This window comes from Ambystoma mexicanum, chromosome 1q (genome assembly GCF_040938575.1).
Source record: "Ambystoma mexicanum isolate Mex_15411 chromosome 1q, UKY_AmexF1_1, whole genome shotgun sequence".
Taxonomy (NCBI): Eukaryota; Metazoa; Chordata; class Amphibia; order Caudata; family Ambystomatidae; genus Ambystoma; species Ambystoma mexicanum.
The window spans coordinates 1,040,747,685-1,040,764,538 of record NC_090922.1 but is presented as its reverse complement, the minus strand read 5'-3'; the positions used below and the strand labels follow the sequence as shown (position 1 = coordinate 1,040,764,538).

General features: G+C 41.9%; 1 protein-coding gene across 1 annotated transcript in view; it reads right to left on the bottom strand.

The window, feature by feature from the left end:
* The window catches only part of LOC138560069 (calcium-activated chloride channel regulator 1-like), a 620,781-nt gene that overhangs the window by 433,047 nt on the left and 170,880 nt on the right, over window positions 1-16,854 (bottom strand). Inside the window, exon 4 of the mRNA XM_069642744.1 lies at window positions 9,422-9,530. Within this exon, the coding sequence (XP_069498845.1) occupies window positions 9,422-9,530 (109 nt within the window). The remainder of the gene's footprint in view (window positions 1-9,421; window positions 9,531-16,854) is intronic.

Here is a 16,854-nt window from a genome sequence, read left to right as displayed (position 1 = left end):
TAAAAGAGGAAGGAGGTCAAGTATACTCAAATCCAGTTGGGCACTGGGGACAAAGAAACTAATCAAGGTTCCTTATACAAGATATCTGGGAACGGTGATAAATTCCAGTATAAATGATGAATCCATGAAGAAGAAACTTCTAAGTAACTGTAAGCAATTAACATCACAGGGTATCATAATACATTAAAAATATGGAACATTTTCTGTTGTTCTGGTCAGGAAATTCTATCAAAGTAAAGTTATCCCAGTACTATCCTATGGAGCTGAAAATATGTTTGGATGCAAGTATAAGATCTGGTCAAGATGTGAAGGCTATTTTTGGAAGAAAGTTCTCCAGATTCCTCAAAGCACTTCAACTGCTTGTGTCCTGTGTGAAATCCGGATCTCCACATTAAATGCCAGAATAATATGGAATAAACTAGCGTTATTCCGAAAGACTAACAAGGATGCAGATCTGGCTCCATTTAAAATATGAATTGACAAAAAACAAGGAAGGAAAATGGCTCTGTTGGAATGGAGCCAACAAAGTAGGGAAATTCTAAACCAGTTGGGAACTGATGAGGATACTCAAAACCAGTTGGGCACTGGGGACAAAGAAACTAATCAAGGTTCCTTATACAAGATATCTGGGAATGGTGATCAATTCCAGAATAAATGATGAACCCTTGAAGAAGAAACTTCTAAGTAACTGTAAGCAATTAACATCACAGGGTATCATAATACATTAAAAATATGGAACATTTTCTGTTGTTCCGGTCAGGAAATTCTATCAAAGTAAATGTATCCCAGTACTATCCTATGGAGCTGAAAATATGTTTGGATGCGAGTATAAGATCTGGTCAAGATGTGAAGGCTATTTTTGGAAGAAAGTTCTCCAGATTCCTCAAAGCACTCCAACTGCTTGTGTCCTGTATGAAATCGGGATCTCCACATTAAATGCCAGAATAATATGGAATAAACTAGCGTTATTCCGAAAGACTAACAAGGATGCAGATCTGGCTCCATTTAAAATATGAATTGACAAAAAACAAGGAAGGAAAATGGCTCTGTTGGAATGGAGCCAACAAAGTAGGGAAATTCTAAACCAGTTGGGAACTGATGAGGATACTCAAAACCAGTTGGGCACTGGGGACAAAGAAACTAATCAAGGTTCCTTATACAAGATATCTGGGAATGGTGATCAATTCCAGAATAAATGATGAACCCTTGAAGAAGAAACTTCTAAGTAACTGTACGCAATTAACATCACAGGGTATCATAATACATTAAAAATATGGAACATTTTCTGTTGTTCCGGTCAGGAAATTCTATCAAAGTAAATGTATCCCAGTACTATCCTATGGAGCTGAAAATATGTTTGGATGCGAGTATAAGATCTGATCAAGATGTGAAGGCTATTTTTGGAAGAAAGTTCTCCAGATTCCTCAAAGCACTCCAACTGCTTGTGTCCTGTATGAAATCGGGACCTCCACATTAAATGTCAGAATAATATGGAATAAACTAGCATTATTCTGAAAGACTAACAAGGATGCAGATCTGGCTCCATTTAAAATATGAATTAACAAAAAACAAGGAAGGAAAACGGCTCTGTTGGAATGGAGACAACAAAGTAGAGAAATTCTAAACCAGTTGGGAACTGATGAGGATACACTATGAAATATACAGATGCAGTCAAGAGAAAGTTGCCGGAGCTTGACTGGATAGAAACCGGCGACCGAAGATTAACACACAAATCTATGAGAAACACACCAACAGAAGCCAGAAGTGTTAATACTCTATCAAAATATCTGAGCATTGTACCATGTAAACATCTAAGAAGACTCTATCTAAAATTCCGTCTTAATATATTTGAAACCAAAGAAGTTCTGAGAAACCGACGGATGATTTCTTTAAGAAACACAATCTGCAGATTTTGCGCAAATGGGGACGAAGATTTAAGACATCTAGTCCTCTTCTGCAGTAAATTGTGTGAACAACGAGAGAAATGCTTAAGAAAAGAGATGGAAAAACATCGCACTTATTGTAGTGAAGAACGGTGGTGCCAACTACACAACTATGAGAGTAAACTACTGATGATAGCAATAACGAAATTTCTAGAACAACTACAGTTGATGTTCGAGTTGGTACCTCCTAGTGTGAACAGTGATTGAGAACTGATGGTCAGAATATAAACCTTAAACACGAATAATCTACTCCACTATGCAGAAACCTTTCTTCTGTTTTTATTACCATTCAATGAGTATGTGACAAAAATTTAATTTTAGTGCAGGTTTATTTGTGAGAATTGTGTCAGTTTTTGTATTTCAAAAGTTTGTTTCTCATAGATTTGTGTGTTAATCTTCGGTCGCCGGTTTCTATCCAGTCAAGCTCCGGCAACTTTCTCTTGACTGCATCTGTATATTTCATAGTGTATCCTCATCAGTTCCCAACTGGTTTAGAATTTCAGGGCACATGAAAGCCAATCTCCAAAACCTCCAAAACCTGTCCACAACCCAGGAAGCCTCCGAAGCCCATTAATAGGGCACATAGACAATAATGAAAAACTACTTTGTTTTCCCTTCCCCGCCGGCCATGTTTTAAAAAAATAAATTCTGTTTATGTTCCGGAGCCTTTCCAACCAGAAAAAAAATACTTTTAGTACCCCGGTCTTATGTGCCGGTGTACTAATAGCAATAGGCCCCTACAGGGGGGTCATTACCACTTCAGGTAATGCGCCCGGGCATTACCTGAAGTGGTAATGTCCCCCCAGCTCCGGGCCTACTGCTTAATTATGACTATCACTAATACTGGCATTACACTGCTATTGTGCGAGTGAGCAGCCTTTTCCCATTAGGCACGTTAAGTCTTGTGGTAAGAGAGCAAGCTTAATCCGCTCATTGCGCACTGTCAGCTTTCCTAGTTGCAAACTGTTACACTGTAAGTAGTTTGCACCGTAGTTTCTGGGAACTACCTCCCCTAGCACTCTCTAAGGACCTTAAGGCCCTCAGCGGCACGTCAGCACCAGCGCTTTAGGGGAGGCCGCGGTTTGTGCCGGTTAGTGTCCGGGAAGTGTGGTAAGAGATCCTCACCTATCCCTATCCCTATCTCCATCAAGTAAGCTTTGCACTCATTTTTCTTTACCATTGCTCACCTGAGCGAGTTATTTGATCAACTATGCAGTTCTAGGGCAGTGGTACAAGATAATGATAATGTTCTTGTTAAAGGTATTTGTACCGCGCACATCACCAACGGAATTGGTCCCCAGGTGCTCAAGCAGATCTGCAAACAAGAAGGTGGGGTGGGGTTAGTAGGGTGAAGAGGGAGTAGGAAAGTGAGAAAGATGATGCCCTGTTGGCAGCTTCAGTTTGGTTTTCACTGTGCGCTGAGCTTGGGTGTGAATATCAGATTGATGTGAGTCCTCTTGTTATCTTCTCGGTGTGACTTATGTGTTGTTTGTTTGTTTGTTGTTGCAGTGTGGTGAAGTGCATGTGGTTTGCTGTGATTGTAATGGTGATTGCTATCATGAACAAACATCAAAGCGTATTAGTATGCTGTTCTAGTATCAATAGTCTGAATAGTTTGCCCGTCGCTAACACTCAGATTAGCATCAAAGAGATGGGAGTAGCAACTATTGACTTGCCATACCTGGTTGTAAATGAAACCATAAAGACACAGGTCCCTCCACCTACAAGCACTAATATGAGGGGGACAACTCAGTAACAACTCTACATGCATCCCCTAGAAACAAACCCTATAACAAACCATATTACCACCGATTTAGACACCTTACTCATCAAACCTGTCAATACCAATCCCAATTTGACACCTCCCTATACAACATCAGCACCCCCTTCGTCATCAGTTCTCAATATGGCGCTCCTAAATACAGGCTCCTTAGTTCAGCATGGAGCAGAGGTAGAAGACTACCTTGTCACTTCTACTCTCAACATACTGAGTATTACTGAGACCTGGCTGAATAATACAACTCAGCAAAACTTTTGACAATAGCTTTCGAAAAAATGAAGGAAAATGTAATTTAGAGGTGTGAAAGAGGCAACGAACGGAATTATTCTTTTTCATCACTTTTATTTCTACTTTTACGAAGAAAATTCTCAATTCTCAACAAATCAACTCGTCTTTGTAAAAATCACAAGTTGTTGATTATATGCAATAAAAAAAAACTCATTTTTCTGCCTTATTTGCAGTCCCACAGGACTACAATATCTTCCGGGCTGACTGAATAGAGAAGCGAGGAGGAGGAGTGGCACTGTTGGTTAAAAAACAATGGGACTGCCATGAAGTAAATCACACTGCCCTAGACGGTTGTGAAAGTCTGCTCATTAAAATAAAAATAAATCCCAATCTATCTATCACCATTCTAACCATTTACAGACCGCCTAAAGATATGACTTTTTTGTGCAGCAAATTCTTGCTATTCTTAATACTTTAACCAAGCCAAAGTCACCTATTATTATTCTAGGGGATTTTAACTATTGGGCAGAGGATAAACAGGACAAATCAGCCAACTCATTACTCTAAGCAATGAATATGGTTAACTATATCCAATGAGTTAAAGAACCCACACACAGGGCCGGTCACATCATTGACTGGGTTCTGATGCATCACCTGAATGTCATGAACCCCACTTCTTCTAGATGTCGATGGTCTGACCATTTCCTAGTCCATTTAACAGTGTGCCTCCCTGAAACACCTGTTTGTATGGACAAATTGCCAAGAATGTATCAAAAGTGTTGCAACTTTAAGAATGGGACTCAATCCAAATATATCTCACTCCTGAAAACAAAACTGCCCCCCCCCCCCCCGACTCATTGGAAGCGTCACTTCTTTGGTCACTCATTTGTCATCTGCCATATCCTCTGTTATAGAGACCTTAACCCCAGAATAATCCAAGCTAATTAAACCTGAAACCCCAAAGAATACCTGGTTTAATGATGACGTGCCACAGTCAAGATCAAAGCAAAGTGCACTTGAGAGAGAATGTCATAGAAATCCGTCTCCCCAGGCCCTAACAAACTATAAAGTTGCAGTCAAGAACTTTAAGAAAACCATTACTGAAGCAAAATGTAAATATCACAACACTAAAATTAGTAATACTAAATCTAGTTCTAGTGAGCTATTCAAAGTTCTGAAGCAAGTTGAGGGAAAAAAGTGAAAGCAAGCATGTCATCGAATGAGACACAGCCTGGTGCCAAATGATACAGGAAGAATTTTCAAATCTAATTGATTGTCCTCAGGAAATCATTCAATAACAAAAATTGACGTTGAACGCTTTATCAGATGATAGGCCTATTTCAGATACCAGCAATGCCAACTTTCAGACATCCAAATTCAAACTTCATTCAAACAATGTACTGAAGCAGAGATCTTCAAGATAGTTGCCAACCTAAAACCCACTTCATGCAAGGGAAACATATGCCCCACCGCTATTCTTAAAGAATCGCTCACCTTTGTGACACCTTGGATCACAAGAATGGTTAATCTATCGTTTAGTGAGGGCATAGTTCCAGCCTCTTTGAAGAAGGTTTGGGTCACCCCTTTACTGAAAAAAAGCCCTTTGAACCCTTCCTCAGCACAAAATTATCACCCCATAACCAACGTACACTTTCTGCTCAAGATCCTGGACAAAGTGGCCTATCTTCAGTTTGAGGACTTTCTTGAAAAAAAAAACATCCTGGGCACACATCAGTCCGGTTTCAGAGCACGGCATGGGACAGAAACAGTCCTCCTGGATCTTAAAACTACCTGGACTGGCATAGATGAAAAAGGGAATCCAGCATTGTTGATGCTATTGGATATCTCTGCGCTCTTCGACCTAGTCGTCCATGCAGTTCTTGGCGATCAGTGAAGGGCCTAGCTGATTTTTACATCAAGGCTTCTTGGCCTTCGGGTATCAATAGTGACAGTGTATAATGTTCAATCATCCCAAGATGTTGTTAATGCTGGAGTCCCACAGGGATCCTGCATATCGCCATCTCTTTTCAATTTCTATATAAGGCCACTGCTTGACTTACTGAACTGCCTGGGTGTCCGATATACCAACTATGCAGACAACAGCCAGATGGTATTTGAACTTCAGGCAACTATGACAAGGATTCCAAAAATGTGAACAATGTCTACACTGCATGACAAACTTCTTATTGTGGCTACTGTTGGGACTCAAGAAACTCGATACATTTAATGAGAGCTTCAATATCGCCAATAATCAGATTAGGGTTAAACATTGTGTCAAAACCCTAGTCGCCCATCTAGATGCAGAACTGAACATGAGGACTCATGTGTCAACACACGCGCTCATCTTGTGGTTGTGTGGTGAGGCTTCTTAATCAAATCAAGCCATATATCTCACTTAGCAATAGATCTATCTTGGCATCAGCCTTAATCAACTCCAAGACTTGACTATTGTAATAGTCTTTTAAATGGAACAACACAAACTAACCTTGTGGCTCTTAAGACTACCCAGAACAATGCAGTATGAGCAGTCTTTGGTCTCTGAAAACAGAACCACATTGCCGATTCCAGGAGGGCATTGCACTGGCTGCCAGTTAAGCGCAGGATTTTGCATAAAATCTTACCATTATCCTATAAATGTGTACCTCCATTACCCCCTCATATCTTTCAGAGCAGCTTACAGTTGATCATTCTTTGCAACATCTTTGCTCTAGCGAGAACTACAAATTTGAACAACCATGTCCTAAATTTGAAGGTGCTAGCTTTCCGGTGCAGGCCCCCAAAGAATGGAATATACTTAGACTAACAATTAGAGCTTCCAACTCCGTGTCAGCTGTCAAAGGGGCAGTCAAAACGTACCTGTTCAATCTGAATCTAGGCTAAACGTGTGATGCCTTGTTAAATGCTCCACATTATTCCTGACCTTGGCCATATCTTTATCTGTTTTGTTTATGTTAATTGTGTGCCCTGGGGCCCATGGGCATGTGGAGCGAAATGAGAAATAAAATAAATAAACAGGAACATTTAATATCTCTGTTTTGGGGGTATTTAAGGAAATGTACATGTCAATTGCTCCCTCAATTGCAGAGCTTGCAAGGAGTGCTTCCATTCTCTGAGCAGCTCAATGGAGCTACAGAACAGCAATTTTTTAAACAATAACAGTTAGACAGATTACAGACACATGATGTGATTTTTTGCAGATATTTCCTCATTAATTGAGCTTCAAAAGTAGCTTCATCGTGGCAAAGGGGAAATTATGAGTTCTGAAGCAGAATGATCTGCTATATTAGAGGTTGGCAATGACAACAGCACCCACCAGTTCACTCAACGGCCATCAAGTAAAGATAGAAAAAAAAGTCTGCAGATGGTTTATGTGAGAGAACCCAGAATTCACAAATATGTGTTCAAGTAATAAGGCAATGTCCAACATTACTGATGATGTATAGGCTCTTATCCAGCAGTGAAGGCAGATTTTGGGGTAATTGTAATTGTTTATTTGTACAATGCTTATACACAAGTGAAGTGTTTCAAAGCACTTCAAGGCAGGAAGGGAGCAAGGGAATACTGTAGTCATTCTTAGGCCTTAAAGTTTCTTAATGATCTAACAAAAAAGTAACTAGCGTACTAGGTCTGACGGCATTTCTCCTGGTGCAAGTGCATGAAGTGTACCAGGCGAAACAGATTAGGGAGGAGAGACAAAGGGGGAACAAGACAGAACTTACACAGGTCATCCAAGTGTACAGACAGAAGTGCAAGGGAGGGGTGAGGGGAAACACTTGTGCCCAGTCCAGCAGGGCCCTAGGTTAAGTGCAGAGAGGTTACCTCTCTCATAGAACGTATGCTGAAAGTGCAGTGGTGCTGAGCAAGTGCAGAGACCGGGAGACAAGTGCAAAGACCGGCAAGGGAACCTGGGACCTGTGAGGCTCTGGAGGTGAGTCAGGTGACTAGTCAGCGAAAGCTGAATAGAGTTAGGGAGAGATGGAGGACTGGGGCTGGAGAGACAGAGAGAGGAGGTTAGCAAGGGAGAGAGAGAGAGAAAGAGGAAGAGAAGAGGATGGTCTTGAAGAGTTTCCGGAACTTAAGGAGCTTCCGGAACTTAAGGGGGCCTTTTCCCCCAGGACCAAGGGTCCTGGGGGAAAAGGCCCCCTTCTAAGGCACAGGTAAATATAATTTCATAAGTTGATGGGTGGCAAGCATGGATCATCAGAATCTATAATTAGTCCTGGGGTGTGCAACCACCCCTTCAATCCCTCCTCTAACTCCACCACTGCTTGTTGCCTAATTAATCCACATTAACACTCCTTCTCAAAAGCCTATGTGGCTAAGAAGGCTTGCCTTTATGTAACCAGTATCATTTGACATGTATCTAAAAAATTTGGTAGGAGAGTGCCATATACAATGTGACGATACATAGAATTTACAAATAATATAGGCTTTAGTGAAGATTATTTTCCCAATATGTAACTTCTGCAACCAGCAATCTGTTCTTAAATATATTCTGCTTTCTCTAAAAGGGGTCTCAAATTCTCATCCCTTTATTCATTTGATCAATTAGTGGGGTATTAAAATCTGCTGATGCCTTCCTTCCTCAAAATTAATATCAATGGTGATGGGACAACTGTGTCAGACTTTCGGCTCGCCTGCACCTCTGGTCATTAGAACAGTTAAATCATTAAAGAGATTGTTGGTTACAGAACTGGTCCTTTTAACAGACTATTCATTGGTGTTGGGCCAGTAAAGATAAACAATTGATTTTGCCTTGACAATGTACTTCATTGTGAGAAACATGAGGACTGTAAGAAATTAATTCACTTTGAAACTGATTTGTATACTTGTAGTGCAATGAATTAGATGACAAATAATTGTATATTTTGAACTTATGTCGAGACATCATTTTGTTTAATGAAAGAGTTAAAAAAATGTCTTTGGCCAAATTTGCTGGATAACATCCATCTATGTACTTTTAGGATGGTAAACAAATATGGTTTAAGACCTCAGGACTGAAATATAACCGCAAAATAAAAGAGGTGATGACTGGAAGGTTTAGAATTAATCTTAACCTCTGGCATTGCTCTGGGCAAAGTTCCAGACCATCAGTCTTCACCTGCTAAAATATTTTTGCTGAAATATTATAGACAAAGTTGGCATTTGCCAGGTTGCAGCATCTGATCTTAAGCCCAGAGTGCTGCTTTGTTAATCGAAATTCAAATAAACTTCAGTGCAATGAATCGTGCCATTCAGCCTGGTTAGTGATTGGTTGAATAATCATTGCATAACTAGTACAACCAACCACTAAGCTCCACTGTGGTGGGACATCCACAGTATGTGTCAGTACCATAACAAACGGAGGAGTATCATGCAGACTTTGCCAACATGCTGTAAAAGGTAGCGATAGTCAGTAGAAGATGAGCGAAATAACCTGTATTCATCCAAGTGAAATGATCAACACTGGAGCACTGGGGAAGAAGGTTACCTTGTTGCTTCTACTTTAATGCTTCCAGAGATGTAGAAAGGTCTGTCATTGTTGTATTCATCAAATACGCCCCATCGAAGGTGGGCCCATTCGTGGACAAAGACTCTCCCTACAAAAGACAATTGATCATATATAAACCTTAGTCAATGACACTGTGCATTCACATTATGTTTTCACATCATGCTGTCAATCCAAGAGAAACCATTTCCGAAGGAGAACTATGATAGAGCAGCGTGAACCATCACATGTTTCTTGTCTTACATGTCTGCTCCCTCCCCCCACCATAGCCCTCCCGTGACCAAATATTTACTACATTATTTCCCTTTTAACCCAGGGGAAAAGAAATAAGGTCACTGCCCCACTATCCAGTAGAAGGACTGCAAAAGGGCCGACATTGGCAGTCCCACTGTGAGATCTGGCGAACCTACTGATGGACATTCTGGATGCCGTACTGAGGGAGTTGCTTCAATTTTAAAAATGCCTCCAGGGGGCAAAGCTTAGTGAAGGACTGAAGACGAGCAGCCATTGATAGTTCCATGTGAGACATGGTGAGACTTGGCGAACATCCTGGGGGACCCTGTAGATGCCACAATGAGGGTAATGCTACAATTTTAAAAATACCACTGAGGCAGAAAAGTAACAAAAGGCTCTGGAATGGCCGTCATTGGCAGTTCCCGGTGAACCCTGAGTGAGCACTGATGGCAGTAGCGTGCAGAGTGCTGGATACAGGGAGGGCCCCCCAGTGGCTTTGTTAGAGCCAGACTGGGACATTTAGCAGTGGGAAACCCCGCTGGCAGGACAATTAGGGTGCCGAGCATGGTGTTCCTGCTCAGAACCCTCAATGACCTGGCACAGAGCATTACAATGGGAGCCATTAGACATTGATGGGAGGGAGGGGGGACAATTGCAGGGATGTTTGTCCCTTAAAAAATGTGAATGGGGGTGATCAGAAATGAGAAGGGTGTATAATGCTGCATGCTTTATGAAATAATGACAAAGGCCTCCTTACGAGTCTGGCGGTAACCCTGCCGGTTATACCGGCGGGTTGCTCGCTGAACTCGTAAAATGTGACTGCCGCCTGACTTCCCGGTGCCACCGGGAGATTTCAAGTCTGGCGACCTGGGAATTCAGGCGACAGTAAACTGTAAGTCCCCCTTCACATAGAGATAAATAATAAAGGGTGCCTGGCTATGTCCTGATATGCCCAGGAGGGTAAATAGTAATGAAGAAAGAATCAGGATGGGAGATCAACACAACAAGATTATGGATTCATTTATTTAATCTCAGAATTGTGGCACCAATACTAAAATGTTTTGCTTACTCATAAGATAACAGACAACAGACAGATTTCAAATCAACAGTTGGGGGTACTGCTGCGTACCACCCTCTTTTCAGGGTTTTTTCCTCACAATGGTGCACAATTTCTCAAGCACAATTTAGACATTTTGTTACAGACAAGAGTAGGTGCTACCCAGGACAACTGATGGTCCATGGGTATTGTCAAACATAACACACAACAACAAGTGTGAACAGATAGATGAGATATGGTTTTGTGTCATAAATCGACACTGTAGTGTTTCGGCCAACTGTAGTGGTACGTGGGAGCTAGTTGTTGGTGTGGCCTTCTTCATCATAGGGGTGAAGGGTAACACTGTCCGTGGGATATCTGTTTGAATAAAATGGTGAAAAGTAGTTATGGTCGTGTGGGATCTCTATATTATTTGTAATTTCAGATACTTATTAGTAACTGATTGGTGTCAACAGATGCACTCAAGAGTGCACTTCTAAGAGGCTTACCGTCAAAAGAACGATGCAGCAGTAAAGCTTCTAACAGTTTCCAACTGAACAATTTATTGGAGACTGGTGGAGCGGTGTGATGAATACACTGCTCTGTGGACTTGAGTGGAGGTCACTCTACAGGTCCTGGATGTGGTAGGTAGTCCAGGGTGCAGCAACACCCGTAAGTGGCGTGTGTCTCTCAGCAGTGCTAAGAGAAGGGATAATGGAAATATGATCCATGAGGAAAGGACCAAGGTTCTGTGCTGCATGCCGTTGGTGGCATGCAAGAAGGTAAAGCCAAGAGCTGTGACACGTGAGGAGGTATTGTGCCTAACAGTGCTGGACATTGGTATGCAATAGATAAAGTGCCTCTGTTGACTACGGGCTCCGTGCGGCATGTGCCAGTATGAGTGCATAAACCATCTTGAAGGGATGGTGTGCGGCAGTATCAGTCTAGATGTGGTTTGTGTGAAGGTAGATAAAAGCATTATAAAAGCCACCGGCGTGTTGTGGGTGTCTAGTGCATGCTTGCAGGATGGATGCATATGCCGTCCGTGCCCGTAAGAAAAACGGTAGTGGGGATGCAGAGTGAAAGTGCTCCAGTGGGAAACCCAGGAACCCGTCTCACTTACTTGTATTTGCTGCACGTACGACTCGGTCTCACTAGATAGACATCGCCGTGAACTGAGCAATACTGAGGTAAAAGAAACTACGGCTGTTCCGCCCCCAGGCTGTAGCAACCATTCACGGTGAGACATATGGGCCAATGAAAAGGGGGGCGTGTGAAGCTCGTACGAAAAGAAAATGAAAGTAATCTGGATAGGCTGCTGATGACTGTAGCGCCCAGAACGCGGCACGTGATGCCCGAAGAATGATGGGAAATGTGGTCCTGGTGTATCGGCCCGTGTCAGCACGTAAAAAAGAAAGGAGCCAGTCAATGTGTTTTTAAACAATTGGTTTGTAATCGAAATCCAGGCACAGATGTGGCATTGAAGGTGGTGATTTAAATGTACCCGTGTGATGTCTTTGTGTAGATTTGCATACTGTTGTGTGCACAATGGCCACTTAAAAAATGCAATACATACACAGAATGTATACAAAGGTGCAATACAAAATATTGACAAATTGGTCTCTCTGGCACACTCAATACAACCGAGTTATGTCCCTGTGACACTTGCATACTGTTGTGTCCACAGTAGCAAGATAAGACATATATACAGGACATTGGACCAAGGTATATGCTCAGTACATTGTAGCATGGACGCCACTACTAGAGCGCAGCTAGTGTGTTTACACAAGAAGTATACATAACTGGAATACAAAACATTGTTTGACAAAATGGTCTCTCGGGCCCCTTGAATGCATTTCTCGCACAGATGAGGATTGATGATACGACAAAGTCAGACAAGTGTTCTACATTGAAAAAGTGCTGGGGTTTGTAGCCAGCTAAACATGTTGTCAGAAAACGCACTGTTGTGCATGCCACAGTGTTGAACGAATGTTCCATGTTTGCTCTGATAATTCAAAGCTTAGATCAACTTATTCCCATGTGACAATTGCATAGTTATAAACAGAGAGAAAACACAGTTGTGCATACCAAAGTGTCATCCACATTTACACTGATATTTCTAGATTTCTGGGTACATCTGACATGTAAACTGCAAAAGACTGATGCTTTCAGAGCGACCTATGTTTAATTAAGAACAAATATGGCCACGTGTCTATATTGACCAGCTTTCAAGGATTGGGTACCATGGCAGATAGTTTTATATATCCCGGACAAAGGGGTAATTCCAGGGGAACAGGTGTGTGCTTTACCAAACCTAGCGCGTGTTGTTTGCGTACATTGGGGAAAATTAACCCACGGGTATGAGTGCAAAGATGGGACAAATTATAGACACATGGTGAACTCTATGTTGGGGAACCAGGGCTTGGCATGGGCTCAGTTAGGTCATGAATGGCTAGACGGCTGTGGATTAGTTCCAAAAAAGCTTCCATTCTACTGTGATATTCAGTCAGTTTTTCACGGTGTCCAATCTATGGACCCACCGAGTTAGAGATAGATTTATATCGCCCCCTCGTTACTGGGGGGTTAGTTGTTGTACAATCGTCCAGGTGAAATGTTCTTTGGTATGTCCTTTTTTGGTGAAATGGTGGTTTGTCAGCCACTGCATTTTTAATGCATGACCAATGTTCACCAATGCGTTGTTTGATGGCCCTGATCGTCTTGCCAATGTAGAGTAGGTCGCAGGGGCATTTGATAACATAAATGACGTATTTGCTTTCGCAGTTGGTGTAGTTTTTCTGAGTCCAGTGGAAGTCTTTGTAATCAAAAGTTTTGCTGGATTTTGTGTATCTGCATGCCACACATCAGCCACAACTAAAGTGACCGACCACGGTGGTAGATTCCACAGTGTTGGCATATCCTTTTCCGGTTCTAGGAAAGTGTGTACCAAGGTATCTCGAAGGTTTTTGTTTTTTTTTAAAGCAAAAAGAGGTTTTTTCGACAGGGTCCCCTCATTTTTGATCAAATGCCAATGTTTATTGATAGCAGATTTTGTCAGATTGCTTGAACCACTGAATGTGGTGACGCAGACTGTTCTCTCGATTGGTTTCTTTTCCTTAAGGCTGAGGTAGATGGTACGGTCTGTATTGGCTGCTCTCTTTTTAGCCATTTTAACTGACTTCGTGGGTAGCCTCGCTCTGTGAGACGTGTCTGTAGTTGTTGGGTGTGGAACTCGAATTTCTCTTTTTCAGTGTAGTTTCTACGTACAAGGTGGAACTTGCCATATGGTAGGTTATATTTGAGTCCTACAGGATGGTAGCTGGTAAAGTGTAGAAGGCTGTTCCTGTCTGTTGTCTTTCTGAAGAGTTCTGTCTTAAGGTTGTTTCCAGACCGATATATGTGTAGATACAGGAAGTTGATTGTCTGGAAGTCCCATTCAAGGGTAAATTTGATGTCAAGGTTCCGTTTGTTGAGCCACTGGTGGAAAGCTATGAGTTTGGCCTCGGGCCTCGCCAAATGAGGAGGACATTGTCTATGTATCGACGCCACACTTGGATGTTGTTTAAGTAGGGATTGCTGCTGTTGTAGATGTGGTCTTCCTCGTATTGGGCCATGTTTAGATTAGCCACATCTGGGGCAAAAGTGGTGCCCATACTGACCCCCTTCACTTGCTGGTATATCTGTTTCTCAAACAGGAAGACATTTTCTGACATGGCTAAACGGATGCATTCCAGTATGAAATTCGTTGGTGTGGTGGTGACATCAGGTCTTCTGTGGAGGTGGATGGATAATGCTTCTAAACCTTCCTGTTGTGGGTATAGAGGTATATAGGGACTCTACATCCATGGTCACCAGGATACAGTCTGAGGTGAGAGCAAGGGTCTGTAGGATCTTGATGGTGTTGGTGGTGTCTTGTAGAAGGATTTCATTTTTCCTATGAAGGGTTTCATGAAGAAATCAGTATATAGTGAAAGTGGTTCTAGCAAAGAGTTGCAGGCCGAGACGATGGGTCTGCCAGGAGGTTTCTTGGTGTGTTTATGTATCTTTGGTAAGATGTAAAAAGCAGGAATTCTGGGGTGAGTTTTTTTTTGAGGAATCTGCGTTTGTCCTTGCAGATCCAACCCTCTTCCCTCTTCTTCTGCGTGTCTTGTGAGGCTAGCAATCTCTTCTTGTAGTCGTTGCGTAGGCTCTCTGTTGAGTTTCTATTATGATGTGGTGTCTGCCAACAGTCGTAGACATTCTTGATTGTAGTCCTTGGTGTCCATGAGTACTATCCCACCTCCTTTGTCAGCTGGTTTGACAGTGATAGTACGATCGGTGTTAAGTGCATTTATAGCTTTCCTTTCTTCTTGGTTAAGGTTGTTTTGATAGAAATGTTTGTGTGATAGTCCCTCTATGACCGTTTTCATCACTATTTTCTCAAAGGTGTCAAATTCCACCGGGATGGTATGTGGTGGTGGCATGAAAGTAGACCGGGGTCTCAGACCAGTGCTATTCTCATGATGTTTTTCTTGGTCTTGCTCGGCCATGTTGTCACTCTCTTGGTTTTTGGGTACATAAACCTCAAAGAAGTATTTCAATCTAAGGTTCCTGAAGAATCTTTTCAGATCTGCTTCTGTCTGGAATGAATCGGCTTTAGTAGTGGGGACAAAGGAGAGTCCTCTCTCTAAAAGTGCTTGTTCTGCATTGTTTAGCATTCTGGAGGAGAGGTTGAAAATTGGTATTTGTGTTAAGCTTGGTTGGAGTACCATTGGCTGGTGCGCATGTATCGGCCTATCTGTTGTGGTCTCCTCTTGGGGCGTTCCCATTGGCCCCCCTCTGAAAAAAAAGGATGTTGAGGGGGTGCTGTTGGTTTGCTCCCACCAGGGGGGCTGGCGTTATTCCCACTTGATGATCCGGAGCTTCCAGAAAAAGTTACGATTCTTTTCCGTCTGTTGTAGTTGTTGAACTGCTGTTGTTGTAGATCCCTGTAGTAGTTCTCCCTAAGGTATGGGTAAGTTTTCTTTTCTCCGTAATTATTGAGATCTTTTTTGAATTTTTGCACCTTCCGATCTATTGTGATTTGTTTCAACTTCACAACTTCTTCTAATTTCTCAAGTTTGAGCTTGGCGTCAGCTATGGTGGTGTCGTTGAGAACTTTTTTTTCTAAAGCGGCTAGTTCTTCTTCTTGCTTTTTACATTCTTCTTCCGCTGTGTCAATGATTAGGATGATCCAGTCACGACTGCACCTATTGCCCAATCCGCTGAAATTGATTTTAAATTTGGGGTTGTCTGTGAAAACTCGTGGGATGTTTTTTACCTGGAGTCCCTCGGATTTGATGCCGGCTTTTAAATATTCCAACATGAAAGTACTGTGCATTTCAGTGCGGATCAGTTTCTTTTTCTTTTGGTGTATAGCGTCTAGATCATCTTTGTTTGATCCTTGTGCAATGGCTCCTCCTTGTGATCTGACAGAGGACGTAGTACCTAGCAGTTTCTGGAAGTATTTATCTGTGTATGAAATTATGTTGACTTTTTCCATGATTTACACTGTGTGTAAGATAGTGTGAGTATAGTTTTAAATCCATACTCTGGATGTAAATGGCCCTACAACCGTGGGTTGTGCTAGGTCAAGATAAATAATAAAGGGCGCCTGGCTATATCCTGATATGTCCAGGAGGGTAAATAGTAATAAAGATAGAATCAGGATGGGAGATCAACACAACAAGATTATGGATTAATTTATTTAATCTCAGAATTGTGGCACAAATACTAAAAAGTTTTGCTTACTCATAAAATAACAGACAGCGGACAGATTTCAAATCAACAATTAGGGGTACTGCTGCGTACCACCCTCTTGAGTTTTGAGGGTATTGTCCTCACAATGGTGCACAATCGCTCAAGCACAATTTAGACATTTTGTTACAGACAAGAGTAGGTGCTACCCAGGACAACTGAGTCAATTGCAAACTAGTAGTATGGTGCTGTGGTAAAAGTGGCAGAAATTCCAATACAGCCACTTTTTCATGTACCACCATACTGATAATAAATATCTCTGTACCTTAAGAGCATCCTTTCGGTGAGATGAAGTGATTTATTTCTAGTTAGGTTTAACTGCATTTGTAAAAAGCAGTTAAGACCGATTCTGGTATCAAAGCATTAACAAAAC